The 19,325-nt window shown below is 48.0% G+C and overlaps 2 protein-coding genes across 2 annotated transcripts in view; both read left to right on the top strand.

The window, feature by feature from the left end:
• Positions 1-4,387: 4,387 nt before the first annotated feature.
• Positions 4,388-11,001, top strand: cabp5a (calcium binding protein 5a; the record flags this gene model as incomplete). Its single annotated transcript, XM_080021065.1, has 6 exons — positions 4,388-4,435; positions 4,736-4,766; positions 4,856-4,999; positions 7,804-7,913; positions 10,559-10,706; positions 10,960-11,001. 6 exons carry the CDS (start codon positions 4,388-4,390, stop codon positions 10,986-10,988), a joined length of 510 nt encoding a protein of 169 aa, XP_079877191.1. The 3' UTR covers positions 10,989-11,001.
• A 5,369-nt stretch (positions 11,002-16,370) lies between these two features.
• Positions 16,371-19,325, top strand: part of nif3l1 (NIF3 NGG1 interacting factor 3-like 1) — a 3,756-nt gene continuing 801 nt past the window's right edge. Inside the window, exons 1-4 of the mRNA XM_080021543.1 lie at positions 16,371-16,393; positions 18,170-18,699; positions 18,852-19,011; positions 19,235-19,325. The exon at positions 19,235-19,325 is cut by the window's right edge and continues 27 nt beyond it. Coding sequence (XP_079877669.1) covers positions 18,174-18,699; positions 18,852-19,011; positions 19,235-19,325 — 777 coding nt within the window. The 5' untranslated portion in view covers positions 16,371-16,393; positions 18,170-18,173. The remainder of the gene's footprint in view (positions 16,394-18,169; positions 18,700-18,851; positions 19,012-19,234) is intronic.

Here is a 19,325-nt window from a genome sequence, read left to right on the forward strand (position 1 = left end):
CAAGTATGTAGAATTATACAAGTATGTTTCAATACAGTAAACAAGTATGTATAATTAAACAAGTATGTATAAATATACAAGTATGTGCAAATATACACGTATGTTTCAATACAGTATATACTGTAAGTATGTATAAATTTACAAATATGTATAATTACACAAGTATGTATAAATATACAAGTATGTACAAATATACAAGTATGCACAAATATACACGTATGTTTCAATACAGTATATACTGTAAGTATGTATAAATATACAAATATGTATAATTACACAAGTATGTATAAATATACAAGTATGTACAAATATACAAGTATGCACAAATATACAATAATGTTTCAATACTGTATACAAGTATGTATGAATATACAAGTATGTATAATAATACAAGTATGTATAAATATACAAGTATGTCTAAATATACAAGTATGTTTAAATACAGTATACAAGTATATCTAAATATACAAGTATGTATAAATAAACATACATACACATAAAGATAATGCACCTTTTACTCTTAATAATTTTACCATCCAAAGGAACCTAACCCTCACCCCCCTCTCATCCTCCTCTCGTGACCCTCTCGTCCTCCTCTCATCCCCCTCTCATCCTCCCCTTGTCCCTCTTGTCCCCCTTTCGTCCTCCTTTTGTCCCCCTCTCGTCCTCCTCTCGTCCCCCTCTCGCCCCCCTCTTGACCTCCTCTCGTCCTCCCCTTGTCCCCCTCTCGTCCCCCTCTTGCCCCCCTCTCGTCCTCCTTTCCTCCTCCTCTCGTCCCCCTCTCGTCCCCCTCTCGTCCCCCTCTTGCCCCCCTCTCGTCCTCCTTTCCTCCTCCTTTCGTCCCCCTCTCGTCCCCCTCTCGTCCTCCCCTTGTCCCCCTCTCGTCCCCCTCTCGGCCCCCTCTCGTCCTCCCCTTGTCCCCCTCTCGTCCCCCTCTCGTGACCCTCTCATCCCCCTCTCATCCTCCCCTTGTCCCTCTTGTCCCCCTTTCATCCTCCTTTTGTCCCCCTCTCGTCCTCCTCTCGTCCCCCTCTCGCCCCCCTCTTGACCTCCTCTCGTCCTCCCCTTGTCCCCCTCTCGTCCCCCTCTTGCCCCCCTCTCGTCCTCCTTTCCTCCTCCTCTCGTCCCCCTCTCGTCCCCCTATCGTCCTCCCCTTGTCCCCCTCTCGCCCCACTCTCGTCCTCCCCTTGTCCCCCTCTCGTCCCCCTCTCGTCCTCCCCTTGTCCCCCTCTCGTCCCCCTCTCGTCCTCCCCTTGTCCCCCTCTCGTCCCCCTCTCGCCCCCCTCTCGTCCTCCCCTTGTCCCCCTCTCGTCCCCCTCTCGTGACCCTCTCGTCCCCCTCTCGTCCTCCCTTTGTCCCCCTCTCGTCCTCCCCTTGTCCCCCTCTCGCCCCCCTCTCGTCCTCCCCTTGTCCCCCTCTCGCCCTCCCTCTCGTCCTCCCCTTGTCCCCCTCTCGTCCTCCTCTCGTCCCCCTCTCATCCTCCCCTTGTCCCCCTCTCGCCCCCCTCTCGTCCTCCCCCTGTTCCCCTCTCGCCCCCCTCTCGTCCCCCTCTCGCCCCCCTCTCGTCCTCCCCTTGTCCCCCTCTCGCCCCCCTCTCGTCCTCACCTTGTCCCCCTCTCGCCCTCCCTCTCGTCCTCCCCTTGTCCCCCTCTCGTCCACCTCTCGTCCTCCCCTTGTCCACCTCTTGTCCCCCTTTCGTCCTCCTTTTGTCCCCCTCTCGTCCTCCCCTTGTCCCCCTCTCGCCCCCTCTCATCCTCCCCTCGCCCTCCCCTCTTCACCCTCTCTTCACCCTCTCGTCCCCCTCTCTTCACCCTCTCGTCCCCCTCTCGTCCCACTCTCGTCCTCCTCTCGTCCCCCTTTCGTCCTCCTCTCGTCCTCCTCTCGCCCCCCTTCGTCCCCTCTCGTCCTCCTCTCGCCCCCCTCTCGTCTCCCTCTCGTCCTCCCCTTGTCCCTCTCTATCCCCCTTGTCCTCCCCTTGTCCCTCTCTATCCCCCTTGTCCCTCTCTATCCCCCTTGTCCTCCCCTTGTCCCTCTCTATCCCCCTTGTCCCTCTCTCGTCCTCCCCTTGTCCCTCTCTATCCCCCTTGTCCCCCTCTCATCCTCCCCTCATCCTCCTCGTCCTCCCCTCGTCCTTCCATCCTCTTGCCCCCTCCCATCAGAATGACAGTTCACCAGTTCCTGCTGGGCCGTCGCCCAGAGGATTATGGTTCTTATGAAACAGATTTCTGATTAATTTACATAAGAGGACAGTGGGGGCCGGGGGGGGGGGGGGTGAGACGCCTGGACATCTGGACCCGGGGACCCGGCGTCACGGGACCCAGATGATCCAGCCAATGAACAGGAGGCATGGGAGCGTTTCATGGAACAGCTAATCTGTTCTTCTGGTAAATGTAATCAATAGCAGATAATAACCATAGATTGCGTGCGCTCACTCAACATTGACTTCACAAAGCTCCGCCCTCCAGCTCCGTCCTGATTGGCTTCCCTAGCACCAATAAAGACCAAGCTAGAGGGCGGAGCCTTTCATAGAACGCAGTGATATTCGCTGTCATCAGGAGGATTTATTCATATTTATTTATTCTTCAGTAGAAATAATGACAAACATTCAAACTGCTGATTACTACTATTATATTATGTAATATCATATAATATTATACTATATAATATTATAAGATATTATGTTATATTACATTATATTAAATTACATTACATTCTATTATATTATTTTATACTATATAATTATATTATATTATGTTATATTACATAACTCTATTATATTATGGTTGATCTGCAGCGTTAAAACTTCCAGATGCTGCTTCACTGTGTTTACAGTAACAGGCATTAAATTAGAAGAATGCACATTCTTCTTCTTCTTCTGATTATTATTATTATTATTATTATTATTATTATTATTATTATTATTATTATTATTATTTATAAAAAAAAATAAAAAAAAAATAATAATAATAATAATAATGCACAAATGTACATTGAAATATGAACTCCAGGGGTTAGGGTTCATTTAAGTATAACCTTCAGGCTCCAAGGTCCATCCTGGAGGTTCTGACTGTCGCCTTCTAGAGGAACTGGACCTTATCCCCTCGGGACCCTCTGGATGTTCTAGGCCTTCTCCTTCAGGACCTTCTGGACCTTCTCCCCTCAGAATGGAGGTTCAGGTTCCCCAAGGTTCAAATGATCCTCATTCCTGGAACATTTCAAGATCCTACCTTCTACATCTACAGAGTTGAATCATCGAACCGCTCGGTAGAACCTTCCCCACCAACCAGTTCTTCTGGACAGATGCTGAGGAACTCTTTCCTTTTTGATTGTTTTACTGTTCCCTTGGATCCTTCAAGTCTTTCTGTCCTCTGTTCTGACAGTTTGTTCTTCCCCTGGAGAGAAAATAAAGACCTGAGCTGAACTGAAGCTGCTCCTTCCTTGTTTATTTTGGATCTTTAAAGATGATGAAACATGAATAAATAATCCCCTTTCTCCCAGTTGGAGGTCAATTATCCTTTGTGTTGTGACCTGTATTTAACAGAGGATCTGACCTTTGACCCCGTCACCAGACCCAGCGGAGGTAAGCCCACAGTGCGGTGACGTAGCGGGGGGCGGACCGCGCCAGACCTTCCATCCTGCTTATCAGCTGCTGATCTGCTGCACGGCATCATCCTGCAGAGCATCACCCTGCATCCTGCAGCTCCGTCAGCTCCATCGGGTAGACACGGAGGGCAGAGCCGCAGCCCTCCGGCGGGACAGGACCAGGAGGCAGGAGGACCTCGGGGAGCAGGACCAGGACCCCGGGTGAAGAGACTCCTTCTGCTACAGGACACAAAGAGGAGGAAGGTGAGGACGGACGGAGAACAAGGAACCTGAAGAAACCTCCTACTTCAACCCAAACGGAGTAGTTGCATCCAGTTCAGAAATGACAAACTTTGTATATATACAAATTTGGGCATACAGTATATGTTTATATGTTTATATATTCATATATTTACATTTGAATACAAGGGATTACTGCTTTCTTGTTTATTTTTATTGTTAACTGTATTTTGTCAACGTTCTTTCAATGTCCATTTGAAATTGAGAAATGATGCAGATTTTAAATTGAAAAATAAATGAAATCAAGTTTTTTCTTCATTGATCCAATGATTATTTCAGTGTACGCTGCAAAAAGCTTGAACTGTAAAAACGTGGTCATTTAATGATCAACAGTTGATTTGTCCTTGGAAAGTGTCTCCAATTGAATGTGGTTTGGAGTCAATTTATCAAGTTATTTTTCATTCTGCTCTCACCATCATATCAAAATCAATATCAATATCAATATTTCATGTCAATATCAATATCAATCAATAACAGGCAGTGCATGTGTGGTGTCTCCTCAGAGATGAGTTTGGGAGCAGCCTGCATCTTCCTGCGGGGGGGAAAGAACATTGTAAGTAATAAAAAATACAAAATTAATGATAAGTAACAAAAAGTATAAATATACAACGAGAAGCTAAGAGGAATATCTATCTGTTTATGACATACATATATACAGTATATAATCAATAATGATGCATGATCAAATATAATACTAATGAACTTATTGTTGATTTAAGTCGTCATTAAGCCGCAGTTTATTCAACAAATGTCAAATCAGTCAAATAACTTCAATTCTTTTACTGACGCGGTCCTTGAAAACAAGACACCCGACGTGTTTCAAGACCCCTCACGTCTTTGTTTCTGCTTCCAGGCGCGACAACTGGCCGAGGATGAGATCGACGGTAAACACAACGTTCGATTATTCTCACACGTAGAAGCGGTTGAACGTCAGCGAACGCCTGCAGAGCGTCCTCACACCTGTCCTCCGCAGAGCTCCGCGAGGCCTTCAACGAGTTCGACAAGGACAAGGACGGCCTGATCAGCTGCAAGGACCTGGGCAACCTGATGAGGACCATGGGCTACATGCCCACGGAGATGGAGCTGATCGAGCTGAGCCAGAACATCAACATGAACTGTGAGTCCAACGCCAAGCTTCCTACAAGTACAGGTACAAGTACATCCACACATACAAGTTCACATACCAGAACATCAACATGTACTGTGAGTTCAACGCCAAGCTTACTACAAGTACAAGTACATCCACACATACGAGGACACGTACCAGAACATCAACATGAACTGTGAGTCCAATGCCAAGCTTCCTACAAGTACAAGTACAAGTACATCCACACATACAAGTACACATACCAGAACATCAACCTGAACTGTGAGTCCAACGCCAAGCTTACTACAAGTACAAGTACAAGTACAAGTACATCCACACATACAAGTACACATACCAGAACATCAACATGAACTGTGAGTCCAACACCAAGCTTCGTACAAGTACAAGAACATCCACACATACGAGTACAGATACCAGAACATCAACATGAACTGTGAGTCCAACGCCAAGCTTACTACAAGTACACATTCAAGTACAAGTACATCCACACATACAAGTACACATACCAGAACATCAACATGAACTGTGAGTCCAACACCAAGCTTCGTACAAGTACAAGTACATCCACACATACAAGTACACATACCAGAACATCAACATGAACTGTGAGTCCAACGCCAAGCTTCCTACAAGTACACATTCAAGTACAAGTACATCCACACATACGAGTGCACATACCAGAACATCAATATGAACTGTGAGTCCAACGCCAAGCTTACTACAAGTACAAGTACAAGTACAAGTACATCCACACATACAAGTACACATACCAGAACATCAACATGAACTGTGAGTCCAACGCCAAGCTTCGTACAAGTACAAGTACATCCACACATACGAGTACACATACCAGAACATCAACATGAACTGTGAGTCCAACGCCAAGCTTCGTACAAGTACAAGTACATCCACACATACGAGTACACATACCAGAACATCAATATGAACTGTGCTTTAAGAAGCACTTTTAGACCCAGCTCTTCAGTGAGTACCTCCTGTCCTAACCTACAATTACTTAGCACCACCTTGCAGTATTTATTGTTACACCAATGTTGTTGTTACACTAATCTCTGTCGCAATGTAGCTGAATGTTATTCTCCCTTGTAAGTCGCTTTGGATAAAAGCGTCTGATAAATGACTAAATGTAAATGTGAGTCCAACGCCAAGCTTACTACAAGTACAAGTACAAGTACAAGTACATCCACACATATAAGTACACATACCAGAACATCAACATGAACTGTGAGTCCAACGCCAAGCTTCCTACAAGTACAAGTACAAGTACATCCACACATATAAGTACACATACCAGAACATCAACATGAACTGTGAGTCCAATGCCAAGCTTCTAACAAGTACAAGTACGTCTACACATACAAGAACACATACAAGTACAAGTACAGGTACAAGTACACATACAAGTACAGGTAGAAGTATAGGTACAGGTACAAGTACACATGCAAGTACAAGTACAATTACACATAAAAGTACAAGTACACATTCAAGTATATGTACAAGTAAACATTCAAGTACAAGTACACATACAAATACAAGTATGAGTACATGTACAAATAGAAGTACACATACAAGTACAAGATCATTCAGCAAGAGAGGGAGGTACTGAGTCATGGAGGTCAGGGACCCATGGAGATCAAGGATGAATAGAGGTCAGGGACACATGGAGGTCAGGGACACATGGAGGCCAGGGTCACATGGAGGTCAGGGACACATGGAGTTCAGGGACATATGGACGTCAGGGACACATGGAGTTCAGGGACATATGGAGGTCAGGGACACATGGAGTTCAAGGATGAATAGAGGTCAGGGATGCATGGAGGTCAGGGACACATGGAGGTCAGAGACGCATGGGAACAGAGACACATGGAGTTCAACGATGAATAGAGGTCAGGGATGCATGGAGGTCAGGGACACATGGAGGTCAGGGACGCATGGAGGTCAGGGACGCATTGGAGTTCAAGGATGAATAGAGGTCAGGGAAACATGGAGTTCAGGGACCCATGGAGGTCAGGGACACATGGAGTTCAAGGATGAATAGAGGTCAGGGATGCATGGAGGTCGGGGACACATGGAGGTCAGGGACACATGGAGTTCAGGGACGCATGGAGTTCAGGGACCCATGGAGGTCAGGGACGCATGGAGGTCAGGGACGCATTGGAGTTCAAGGATGAATAGAGGTCAGGGACCCATGGAGGTCAGGGACACATGGAGTTCAAGGATGAATAGAGGTCAGGGACCCATGGAGGTCAGGGACGCATGGAGGTCAGGGACGCATGGAGTTCAAGGATGAATAGAGGTCAGGGACGCATGGAGGTCAGGGACGCATGGAGTTCAGGGACACATGGACGTCAGGGACGCATGGAGTTCAAGGATGAATAGAGGTCAGGGACGCATGGAGGTCAGGGACGCATGGAGTTCAGGGACACATGGACGTCAGGGACGCATGGAGTTCAAGGATGAATAGAGGTCAGGGACGCATGGAGGTCAGGGACACATGGAGTTCAAGGATGAATAGAGGTCAGGGACCCATGGAGGTCAGGGACGCATGGAGGTCAGGGACGCATGGAGGTCAGGGACGCATGGAGGTCAGGGACGCATGGAGTTCAAGGATGAATAGAGATCAGGGACGCATGGAGTTCAGGGATGCATGGAGTTCAGGGACGCATGGAGTTCAGGGACACATGGACGTCAGGGACACATAGAGTTCAAGGACACGTGTATCGGATCACACGTGTCCCTGGTCCCATTGAAGGACCACCTCCTCTCTCTCCTCCTCCTTCTCCTCCTCCTCTCAGTGGGGGGTAGGGTGGACTTTGAGGACTTTGTGGAGCTCATGGCTCCCAAACTCCTGGCTGAGACGGCCGGCATGATCGGCATGAAGGAGCTGAAGGACGCTTTCAAGGAGGTGAGACGGAAGAACACAACATGTTGTATAACTTTATATTCTTTGTACTTCAATCAACTCATTCTACTCTACTCAAATCAATTTTTCAATTTGAAGGTTCTCTATTTCCATAGAAACAGTCGTTTCAATTGCCAACGCAAGTGTCAAAATGAAACAACGAAACAAGAAAAACAAAGTAAATGTCCAAACATGCAAGAATAGTGAATCAGAAATAACTTCAAGTAAAATATAAAAATGTACAGTTGCAGTTAAATAACAAGTAAATAGTAAATATAAGTGTAGTGATTAAATGTGGATGCTGCAAATATTGTTGTGTTATCAAAACCATTTGTTGTGTATGTATGTACAGTTAGTGTGTCTATGTGCAGAGGTCACATGTGCCGCTCAGTCTTCACGGTGCTTGTCATCGTTGGACGTCGTCTCCGCTCACAGCAGCAGACGATGACGTTGTTTTCCAGACCTTTCGCTGCTTGTCCTCCTGCCGCCGTGCGTCTCTGAGGTCCTGCTACAGTTGGCAGTGCAGCCGGGTTTCCACCTCCTGCTGTGTGCAGTGGGTGCACGGTCTTTCCTCTCTGGGTTGCCAGATCTGGGTTGCCAGGTCTGCCTGTGGCGGCCTCCCCCCACGGCCAGGCTGTGTTCACCGAGTCTGTACATCCTCAAGGACTTCCTTTGTTTTTGGATCGTCTACAGGTCAGGTCACCTGATGCTGACTGTTCTCTCTTTAGGGCTAAATGCATTCCAGTCTGTTCCAGTCTGTTCCAGTCTGTTCCAGTTTGTTCCAGTTTGTTCCAGTTTGCTGTTTTTTGCTGATGCTTTCTAGTGTGTAGTTGGACTTAGTAGTTTGGTTTTTGTTTTCTGCTCATTTGCTTTGGTCTCCTGGGCTTCCTGGCTGAGGGGCTCCTCCCTACAGTCTCTCTGGAGATCGGGCTCTGTTAGGGGGCGTGTCAGGGTCACTTCCTTTTAGGTGGCAATGAAATTGAAATGATCTCTTTTGAATTTTTATAATTAATGGGTTTCATCCTAATTCTGCTCTGCATGCATTATTTGCGGTTTTCGTTGGACTGGTAGAACGTTTTTTTGCAGAATTCTGCAGCGTTTCAATTTGGTGTTGGTCCCATTTTGTAAAGTCTTGGTTGGTGAGTGAACCCCAGACCTGGCAGCCAGGGAAACGGTTCTATTACCGAGTCCAATATTTGAAGGCAGATTTGAGTGGGGATGTCCAGTTTGATGTTCCTTTCGATGGCGTAGAAAGCCCTTGTGGCCTTGTCCCTCAGGTGGTTCACTGCTTGGTTGAAGTTACCTGTGGTGCTGTTGTTCAGGTCCAGTGTTGTTGTGTATGTTCTGGAGCAACAGTATCTAGAAAGTTCTGAAGGCTGTGGTTTTAGACACTGGCCTTTTTTTGGAATATGATTCGTCTCGGTCAGATCGAATGTCAGGGCTACGTCTGGGAGAATCGGTGCAGAAGATGTAACTGCTGTTGTAGCCCTTCCTTGGTCGGGGGCAGGAGCACCCGAGGGTCTGCAAACAGGAGGCGTTTGACTTGTGTCGGCGAGGCGGATGCCAGGCGGATGCCAGGCGCTGCAGGGCGCTCCAATGCCCTCGCCACCTCAGTGATGTAGATGTTGAGGAGGGTGGGGCTCAAGCTACATCCTTGTCTGACCCTTTGGGGAAAGTCTGTTTTTGTCGATCTTGACTGCACACTTGTATGTGTACGTGAAGTTTATGACGTAGGTTTCTCCCCACGACAACACTTTGTAAAAGTTGATACAGCAGACGCTCGTGTCCGATAGAAGAAAAGGCTTTTTTCACGTCAACAAAGCAGGAGAATATTTTGCTTTTGATCAGTTGGTCGTCAATTTGGGCGCTAAGGGGGGAGACACCATCCGTTGTGTGATTCAGTCTGGAGCTGTAGCGTCTCTGGATCATGATCGTAGAGAGGACTTCCCTGAGGCTGCTGTTGACACAGATCCCACGGTAGTTTTCGGGTCGTTTGTCTCCGCTTTCGTGTAGCGGTGTTATCCGTCGTGGTTCCAAATGTTGGAAGATGTCGGCGCTGAGGACGACGTTAGAGGTTGAATATAGCTGTGGCAGTCTCGCCACTACTCTACCTCTACTCTACTCTACTCTCCCTCTACTCTACCTCTAGGCACGGTGGCGCAGTGCATTGCACTGCTGCCTCACAGCAAGAAGATCCTGGGTTTGATTCCCGCCTGGGGCGCTGTTGGCACCGTGCTCCGGCGGGTTATCTTCCAAAAAACAGGAGCCTTGGAGCCTTGGAGTTTGCATGTTCTCCCCGTGCTCACATGGGGTTTCCTCCACCTCACGTCAGTAAGGACCCCCACCAAAAACATGCACCATCATGGTGTGACCAGCGATGGACACTTATCACCTGGTCCCCGGGCGCGTCCACGTACGCTGCCCCCTGCTCCTGGCTGTGCCCCCGGAGGAAGGACAAGCCAGGATGGTTCAATGCAGAGGAGCCATTTCACCAGCACCATCAAAGCATGTGCATGTGTGTGTGTGCAAGCATGTGTTGTGGAGTGTCGTGTGACAATTAAAGACTGTTTCTTCTTTTCTAACCTACCTCTACTCTACTCTGCTCATACACTACTCGATCTCTACTCTACCCTTCTCTATTGTATCAGTTTGACATGGATGGTGATGGAGAGATCACCACGAACGAGCTGCGCTTGGCCATGACCAAGCTGATGGGTGAGCACATGAACCGGCGCGAGATCGACGCCATCGTGCGGGAGGCGGACAACAACGGCGACGGAACCGTGGACTTCGAAGGTAACCGGTTAGCCAGTTAGCCAGGTAGCCAGGTAGCCAGGTAGCCAGTTAGCCAGGTAGCCAGTTAGCCAGTTAGCCAGTTAGCCAGGTAGCCAGGTAGCCAGATAGCCAGGTAGGCAGTTAGCCAGGTAGCCAGTTAGCCAGATAGCCAGATAGCCAGGTAGCCAGTTAGCATTAGCACTAGCTCTGTCAGCATCACAATCATGCTTCTGAAGCAGCGGAGCCTGCATTCCATCCTCTACTGTTTCCACAGAGTTTGTGAGAATGATGTCACGCGAATGAGCCTGGAAGGAGGAGAAAGAAGAGGAAGAGGAGAAGATGAGGAGGAGGAGGAGAAGAGGAGAAGAGGAGGAGGAGAAGAGGAGGAGAAGAAGAGGAGGAGGAGGAGGGGAAGAGGAGGAGAAGAGGAGGAGGAGGAGAAGAGGAGGAGGAGGAGGGGAAGAGGAGGAGAAGAAGAGGAGGAGGAGAAGAGGAGGAGGAGGAGAAGAGGAGGAGGAGGAGAAGAGGAGGAGGAGAAGAGGAGGAGGAGGAGAAGAGGAGGAGGAGAAGAGGAGGAGGAGGAGGAGAAGAGGAGGAGGAGAAGAAGAGGAGGAGGAGGAGAAGAGGAGGAGGGGAAGAGGAGGAGGAGGAGGAGGAGGGGAAGAGGAGGAGGAGAAGAGGAGGAGGAGGAGGAGGGGAAGAGGAGGAGATGAAGAGGAGGAGGAGAAGAGGAGGAGGAGGAGAAGAGGAGGAGGAGGGGAAGAGGAGGAGGAGAAGAGGAGGAGGAGAAGAGGAGGAGGAGGAGAAGAGGAGGAGGGGAAGAGGAGGAGGAGGAGAAGAGGAGAAGAGGAGGAGGAGAAGAGGAGGAGAAGAAGAGGAGGAGGAGGAGGGGAAGAGGAGGAGAAGAGGAGGAGGAGGAGAAGAGGAGGAGGAGGAGGGGAAGAGGAGGAGAAGAAGAGGAGGAGGAGAAGAGGAGGAGGAGAAGAGGAGGAGGAGAAGAGGAGGAGGAGGAGAAGAGGAGGAGGAGGAGGGGAAGAGGAGGAGAAGAAGAGGAGGAGGAGAAGAGGAGGAGGAGGAGAAGAGGAGGAGGAGGAGAAGAGGAGGAGGAGAAGAGGAGGAGGAGGAGAAGAGGAGGAGGAGAAGAGGAGGAGGAGGAGGAGAAGAGGAGGAGGAGAAGAAGAGGAGGAGGAGGAGAAGAGGAGGAGGGGAAGAGGAGGAGGGGAAGAGGAGGAGGAGGAGGGGAAGAGGAGGAGGAGAAGAGGAGGAGGAGGAGGAGGGGAAGAGGAGGAGATGAAGAGGAGGAGGAGAAGAGGAGGAGGAGGAGAAGAGGAGGAGGAGGGGAAGAGGAGGAGGAGAAGAGGAGGAGGAGAAGAGGAGGAGGAGGAGAAGAGGAGGAGGGGAAGAGGAGGAGGAGGAGAAGAGGAGAAGAGGAGGAGGAGAAGAGGAGGAGAAGAAGAGGAGGAGGAGGAGGGGAAGAGGAGGAGAAGAGGAGGAGGAGGAGAAGAGGAGGAGGAGGAGGGGAAGAGGAGGAGAAGAAGAGGAGGAGGAGAAGAGGAGGAGGAGAAGAGGAGGAGGAGAAGAGGAGGAGGAGGAGAAGAGGAGGAGGAGGAGGGGAAGAGGAGGAGAAGAAGAGGAGGAGGAGAAGAGGAGGAGGAGGAGAAGAGGAGGAGGAGGAGAAGAGGAGGAGGAGAAGAGGAGGAGGAGGAGAAGAGGAGGAGGAGAAGAGGAGGAGGAGGAGGAGAAGAGGAGGAGGAGAAGAAGAGGAGGAGGAGGAGAAGAGGAGGAGGGGAAGAGGAGGAGGGGAAGAGGAGGAGGAGGAGGGGAAGAGGAGGAGGAGAAGAGGAGGAGGAGGAGGAGGGGAAGAGGAGGAGATGAAGAGGAGGAGGAGAAGAGGAGGAGGAGGAGAAGAGGAGGAGGAGGGGAAGAGGAGGAGGAGAAGAGGAGGAGGAGGAGAAGAGGAGGAGGGGAAGAGGAGGAGGAGGAGAAGAGGAGGAGGGGAAGAGGAGGAGGAGGAGGAGGGGAAGAGGAGGAGGAGAAGAGGACACCTCTGTGCTCTTGTGTTGGGCTGCAGTAAAAGGACTCATCGTGGCTGATCAGCTGATCGGCCGAGGTGGGAAGTCTGTGTTGAGAAGGTAGAAGTGCATTCCAACCATGCTGACGTAGTTAGCATCGGCCCAGAGCTCCAACTGAGTGGAAGCAGCTGCTCAGTGCAGGGAGGACCACCTTGCAGGGCTTTTACCTTCTGAACCTGGAGCCGTCCACCTCTTCTGATTGGCTGATGCGAGCGGCATTGCTTGGGAGGCCAGAGTTTTGTTTCCACGACGCATCGGATTCAAAGCGACGCATCGGATTCAAAGCTGCATGGAACGGGCTGCGTGGTCTGAACACAGCGTGTTCGATTCCACGCTGGTATCAGGTCGTACACGTTTAGCTTCAGCCCTCTCAACCCTCTACTACCCCAAGTGTGTAGAACTTTGTGTCTTCAAAATATTTATAATAACGTCCGTTCAGGCTCCAAAGTATCCTGTTCCAATGGGAGCGGGGATGTGACGGGGTGGAGAAGGTTGTTTCCTTGCAGGTGGATGGTGCCCCCACCCTCAGGCTCTCTGGTAAGAGGCAGACGACCAGAACCAAATCAGTTCTGTGTCACGGTTTGAAAGCAGCAAAGCATGATGGGAGCTCCGTGACCCTCTGGCCCTGGTATGCAAAACACACATTCTGACAGAGAGGACGGATGAGGACGGAGCGAGGGCAGAAAACACCGTCATCTGAAATTCTTCCGCCGCGCTACAGCGTTAATCCCTCAAAACGTCTCTTCCCAAAGCGGACCACGCCCAAAGCGGACCACGCCCAAAGCGGACCACGCCCAATCCAGCTCCACGCCACCGCCAACACCTCTTCCTCATGTTTGCTCAGATCCCATATTTTCATAATTGCTTTGCATCATGTTTTAACCCAGTGGTCGGGCGTGGGTCGGGCGTGGGTCCTGGGGAGGATCGGCTTTTCCTAAATCAATCGCTGGTTAAGCTTCCAGGAAAAAAATGCTGCAGAGATGAAAGGATCAAACACAGATTTGGAGACACATCGTGCTCCTAAAAGCTCCCAAACGTCACACCTCCAAAATAACAGCGTATGAGGGGTGTTATCCTCCAAAATAACAGCGTATGAGAGGTGTTATCCTCCAAAATAACAGCGTATGAGAGGTGTTATCCTCCAAAATAACAGCGTATGAGGGGTGTTATCCTCCAAAATAACAGCGTATGAGAGGTGTTATCCTCCAAAATAACAGCGTATGAGAGGTGTTATCCTCCAAAATAACAGCGTATGAGAGGTGTTATCCTCCAAAATAACAGCGTATGAGGGGTGTGATCCTCCAAAATAACAGCGTATGAGAGGTGTTATCCTCCAAAATAACAGCGTATGAGAGGTGTTATCCTCCAAAATAACAGCGTATGAGAGGTGTTATCCTCCAAAATAACAGCGTATGAGGGGTGTTATCCTCCAAAATAACAGCATAACTATATACTATGAACACCAGTGAAAGATCAGTCCAATGATGTGATATTGTATTGGAGTAGCGGGAGAGTAGAGTCATAGTAGAGGAGAGGCACTGCAGCAGGCAGACAGAGGGAACATCTGGCTGAAAAACGAATTAAGCAAAGTGAAACAAAGATAGTAAAGCATTGCTAACACCCTGCACATCTGGAAACAGCTGCTGGGGGTTGAGGGTGGAGGGTGGAGGGTGGAGCGGGGGGGCAAAAGAGAGATTAGGAATAAACGTGTGTGTAACGCTTTGATCCAACATGCAGAGCTACCTCTCCTCCTCTAATCCTTATTAATCTCTTTCCCTCTCTCTCTTTCTCTCCTTCCCTCTCTCTCTTCAATGACACCTCATTCCTCGGGAGCAGGGCTCAGGAACCTACGACTCGCAGACAATCACGGCTCTTTCCATGACGGTATATTTCTCGCAGACAATTCGGAGCTAAAAATTTTCATCACAATTAACAAGTAATAAATAATTATTCTGTGTCATTTTGAAGTAAAACAGGTCAAATAAATTACAATTTTGAGAATAAAATTCAAAATATAAATGTGGCGGACAAAGGGGCGTAGTCAAGCACCGGCTGCGGACCACAGAAAGACTCCGGGGCCTTTTCCTCGGGGCCCTGCCCCTCCCGGGTCCCTGCCCACGCTCCACCTGTGGGAGTCTCTGCCACAGGTGGAGCTTTAGGGAGGGAGGCGGAGTCTTCCTGGCCGTGGGGCGCCCACATGGCCACTGATGGAGCCTCAAGGCAGCATGAAGCTCCACCTCACTACGTACAAAGCAGACGACAAGGCCACCAGCAAAACCAGGCAGCACCACAAGTCAGGAGGTAGAGCTGGTGGTCTAGTAATGTAAAGGTTGCTGGTTGGATCCCAGGCTCCTCCTGCTAGCATGCTGTAGTGTCCTTGAGCAAGACACTTAACCCCTCATTGCTCCTGATGGCTGCGTCCGTCGCTGTTTGAATAATTGTAAGTAGCTTTGGATAAAAGCGTCTGATCGATGTAATGTAAAAAGGAATAAAGAGAAATATAGTATATATAGTTATTTTTGAAGTACTCAGAGATGTGTTATACGTTAAAAATGTATGCCTTACTTAAAAAATGCATTAAGTTGCATTCAATTTTATTAAATATTATATGGCTCACAAGGAAATACATTTAGAAATATTTGGCTTTTATGCCTCTTCCAGCCAAAAAGGTTCCCGACCCCTGCTGTGGAGGATCAGTTTGTGGCAGCAGGACCATCCTCCTTAGAAAGTGTTTTTATTACTTATATGTTATTATTCATTATTTTTCATGTGGAAACATGACAATAAAAAATAATCTTGCTTTGAACATTGAAGGCGTCGTCAGTGCATTGGAACTTTGACTGGAGCAGAACAGGAACAATGTGTTTTATTCTGTTGATATTCAGTAAAATGATGCATAGTTCATTCAACCAGATATTATAAACATGTAACATTGAGGTATAACTTCACAAGAAAACAATAAAACTTACCTTTCAGTGAACCCATCAAAAGCTCATCAAGCTCTGATAATAAACCTGGAAAATAAAGAAATGAATTCAAAGAATAAAAAGAAATAAAAAGCAGAGGCTCTGATTGGCTCAGTAGACCGGAAGTGTCGTTTTTATTTTTTATTTTTTGTGACGTATTAAGTTTTATTTTTATTTTTATGATGAAGCGAAATAAAAACAGCACATTTCCATGTGTTGTTCAGACAAAGTGTTCTGCCCCAGATTGAGCAACGACACGAAGCGAAATACAATGTAAAAATAAATAAGAAAAATAAGGGAACATTTTAAGATCAAATATAGATCCGTCTCAAATGAACCAAAACATTTCTAGTAAAGAAAACTAATAAAGAGCTTTTTAGTCCTTCACACATTTCAGTGACTTACTCAGAGTTTTATTTCATTTATTTCAGTCATGATATCATACAAGTTACATAAATGATATCATATAAATAATGGAATGGGGATAGAATGATATGGATTAAAAGACAGAAGCGAGAAAAACAACGTTTCGTTCTATGAAAAAAGATGAAAATATCATTAAATAAAGAAAAAGAGTAAGTAACGGAAAAGAAAACGTAGAGAGGCTGCCATTGGCTCATTCGTCCATGACGTCAGACACCGGAACCCGGAAGCGGCGCTCTGCATTCAGGTGCGTTGCACCGCGTGTTTTGTTCTTTACGTTACTCACAATGAGGTTGTTAGTTCGAGTCCAAAAGGTACTCAGTCATATGAATGTGTGATAATGAGGTTGTTAGTTAGAGTCCGAAAGGTACTCAGTCATATGAATGTGTGATAATGAGGTTGTTAGTTCGAGTCCAAAAGGTACTCAGTCATATGAATGTGTGATAATGAGGTTGTTAGTTAGAGTCCGAAAGGTACTCAGTCATATGAATGTGTGATAATGAGGTTGTTAGTTCGAGTCCAAAAGGTACTCAGTCATATGAATGTGTGATAATGAGGTTGTTAGTTAGAGTCCGAAAGGTACTCAGTCATATGAATGTGTGATAATGAGGTTGTTAGTTCGGGTCCAAAAGGTACTCAGTCATATGAATGTGTGATAATGAGGTTGTTAGTTAGAGTCCAAACGGTACTCAGTCATATGAATGTGTGATAATGAGGTTGTTACTTAGAGTCCAAAAGGTACTCAGTCATATGAATGTGTGATAATGAGGTTGTTAGTTAGAGTCCAAAAGGTACTCAGTCATATGAATGTGTGATAATGAGGTTGTTAGTTAGAGTCCGAAAGGTACTCAGTCATATGAATGTGTGATAATGAGGTTGTTAGTTAGAGTCCAAAAGGTACTCAGTCATATGAATGTGTGATAATGAGGTTGTTAGTTAGAGTCCAAAAGGTACTCAGTCATATGAATGTGTGATAATGAGGTTGTTAGTTCGAGTCCAAAAGGTACTCAGTCATATGAATGTGTGATAATGAGGTTGTTAGTTAGAGTCCAAAAGGTACTCAGTCATATGAATGTGTGATAATGAGGTTGTTAGTTAGAGTCCAAAAGGTACTCAGTCATATGAATGTGTGATAATGAGGTTGTTAGTTAGAGTCCGAAAGGTACTCAGTCATATGAATGTGTGATAATGAGGTTGTTAGTTAGAGTCCGAAAGGTACTCAGTCATATGAATGTGTGATAATGAGGTTGTTAGTTAGAGTCCAAAAAGTACTCAGTCATATGAATGTGTGATAATGAGGTTGTTAGTTAGAGTCCAAAAGGTACTCAGTCATATGAATGTGTGATAATGAGGTTGTTAGTTAGAGTCCGAAAGGTACTCAGTCATATGAATGTGTGATAATGAGGTTGTTAGTTAGAGTCCAAAAGGTACTCAGTCATATGAATGTGTGATAATGAGGTTACAATAATAATGTAATCATGTGTCTAGCGGTTCAATACACCCAGATGTAGTATGAATACAGCCGCATGTAGTAGAAATACACGTAGTGTAAATAGGCAGCAGTAGATGCTACTGGATGGAACCACATCTTGTAGTTCAAGTTTCATCCAAATGGATCCAAATACGAAGCAGGAATCAGTGAAAATCTGATGAAATTGGACTGGAAGTAGCAGCAGGTCTGTGCCCAGCTTGTTAAGGTGTGATCCTCGTTTTAGTGATTGTGTCGCGAGGACTCGACGTCGTGACGTCGGCCGATGCTGCTTCAACGGGAAATCGGAAATTTGTAATCGCTGTCGATAATGAACCCTGTGTGTTGTTGCCTGCAGCTTTAACTATTATTGTTATTATTATTATTGTTATTGTTATAATATTCCGGTTCAGATGAACTTACACCAACTGCTCAGGTGTGATAAATACACCTTTTAACTTGAAAGTTGCTTAATTTGCTGCATGGAATGAAGCCCCACCTCCTGGGGGCGGGGCTTGGCTCCTGATTGGCTGACTCCTCTCTCCTTTGGGCCAGGTGCATGTGGAACTCCTGCCTCCACCCCGTTCTCCGCTCCAGCAGGACTCTCCTCTCTTCTGTACGCTCATCCCACCGTCCTTCCCTCCCTCCACCTCTCCTCTCCCGGAGCAGCCTCCATCACCACCTCCCTCTATCTCGCCCCCTCTCTCGCTCCTCCTCTCCCGGCCGCCTGATGGAGCTGCGGGAGGTCCTGGAGGTCCTGGAGCAGCTGGCCCCGCTGGCCCTGGCCGAGCCCTGGGACAACGTGGGCCTGCTGGTGGAGCCCAGCCGGCCCCGCCCGGTCCGTACCCTCCTGTTGACGACTGACCTGACGGAGGCGGTGATGGAGGAGGCGGAGGCGGCGTCCTGCGACCTCCTGGTGTCCTACCACCCCCCGCTGTTCCGGCCCATCAAGCGCCTGGTCCAGAAGGACTGGAAGCAGCGCCTGGCCGTCCGGGCCCTGGAGGGAGGGATGGCCGTGTTCTCCCCCCACACCTCCTGGGACAGCGTCAAGGGGGGAGTCAACGACTGGCTGGTGGGAGGACTGGGTGAGTGGGGGTGAGGGCGGGGTGAGGGGGGGAGTCAATGACTGGCTGGTGGGAGGACTGGGTGAGTGGGGGTGAGGGCGGGGTGAGGGGGGGAGTCAATGACTGGTGAGAGGTGAATCAGGCTTCAGCTGAGCCCTCCCCCCTCCCCCCAGGTAGTGGGCGGGTCTCCGTGCTGCAGCAGGCGCTCAGCGGCGACGCCCCCTACAGGCACAAGGTGGAGGTGATGCTCAGGAGCTCCGTGGACCTGAGCACTGTCCTCCAGGAGCTGAAGGTGGTGCAGGGCGGAGCGCTGCTGCACTCCTCCGTCACCAGGTGGCAGCAGGACCTTCTCAGCAGTGTCTGAAACGTGAAACCCACCGATCAGTATTTCAATATTTCTCATATTTGCAAAATGTCCAACATTTCAATATTTCGACCATTTCAATATTTCGACCATTTCAATATTTCTAACATTTCAATATTTCTAGCATTTCAATATTTCTAATATTTGAATATTTCTAACATTTGAATATTTCAAAATTCCAAATTGTCTCAGCACGGACGGCAGCGAGCGGCTGCTGAGTGTGAGCTGCAGTGACTCGGCGCTGCCCCCTGCTGTCAAGACGCTGCTACGTCACTCTGACCTG

The sequence above is a fragment of the Zeus faber genome (genome assembly GCF_960531495.2).
Source record: "Zeus faber genome assembly, chromosome: 20".
In the NCBI taxonomy this organism is placed as follows: Eukaryota; Metazoa; Chordata; class Actinopteri; order Zeiformes; family Zeidae; genus Zeus; species Zeus faber.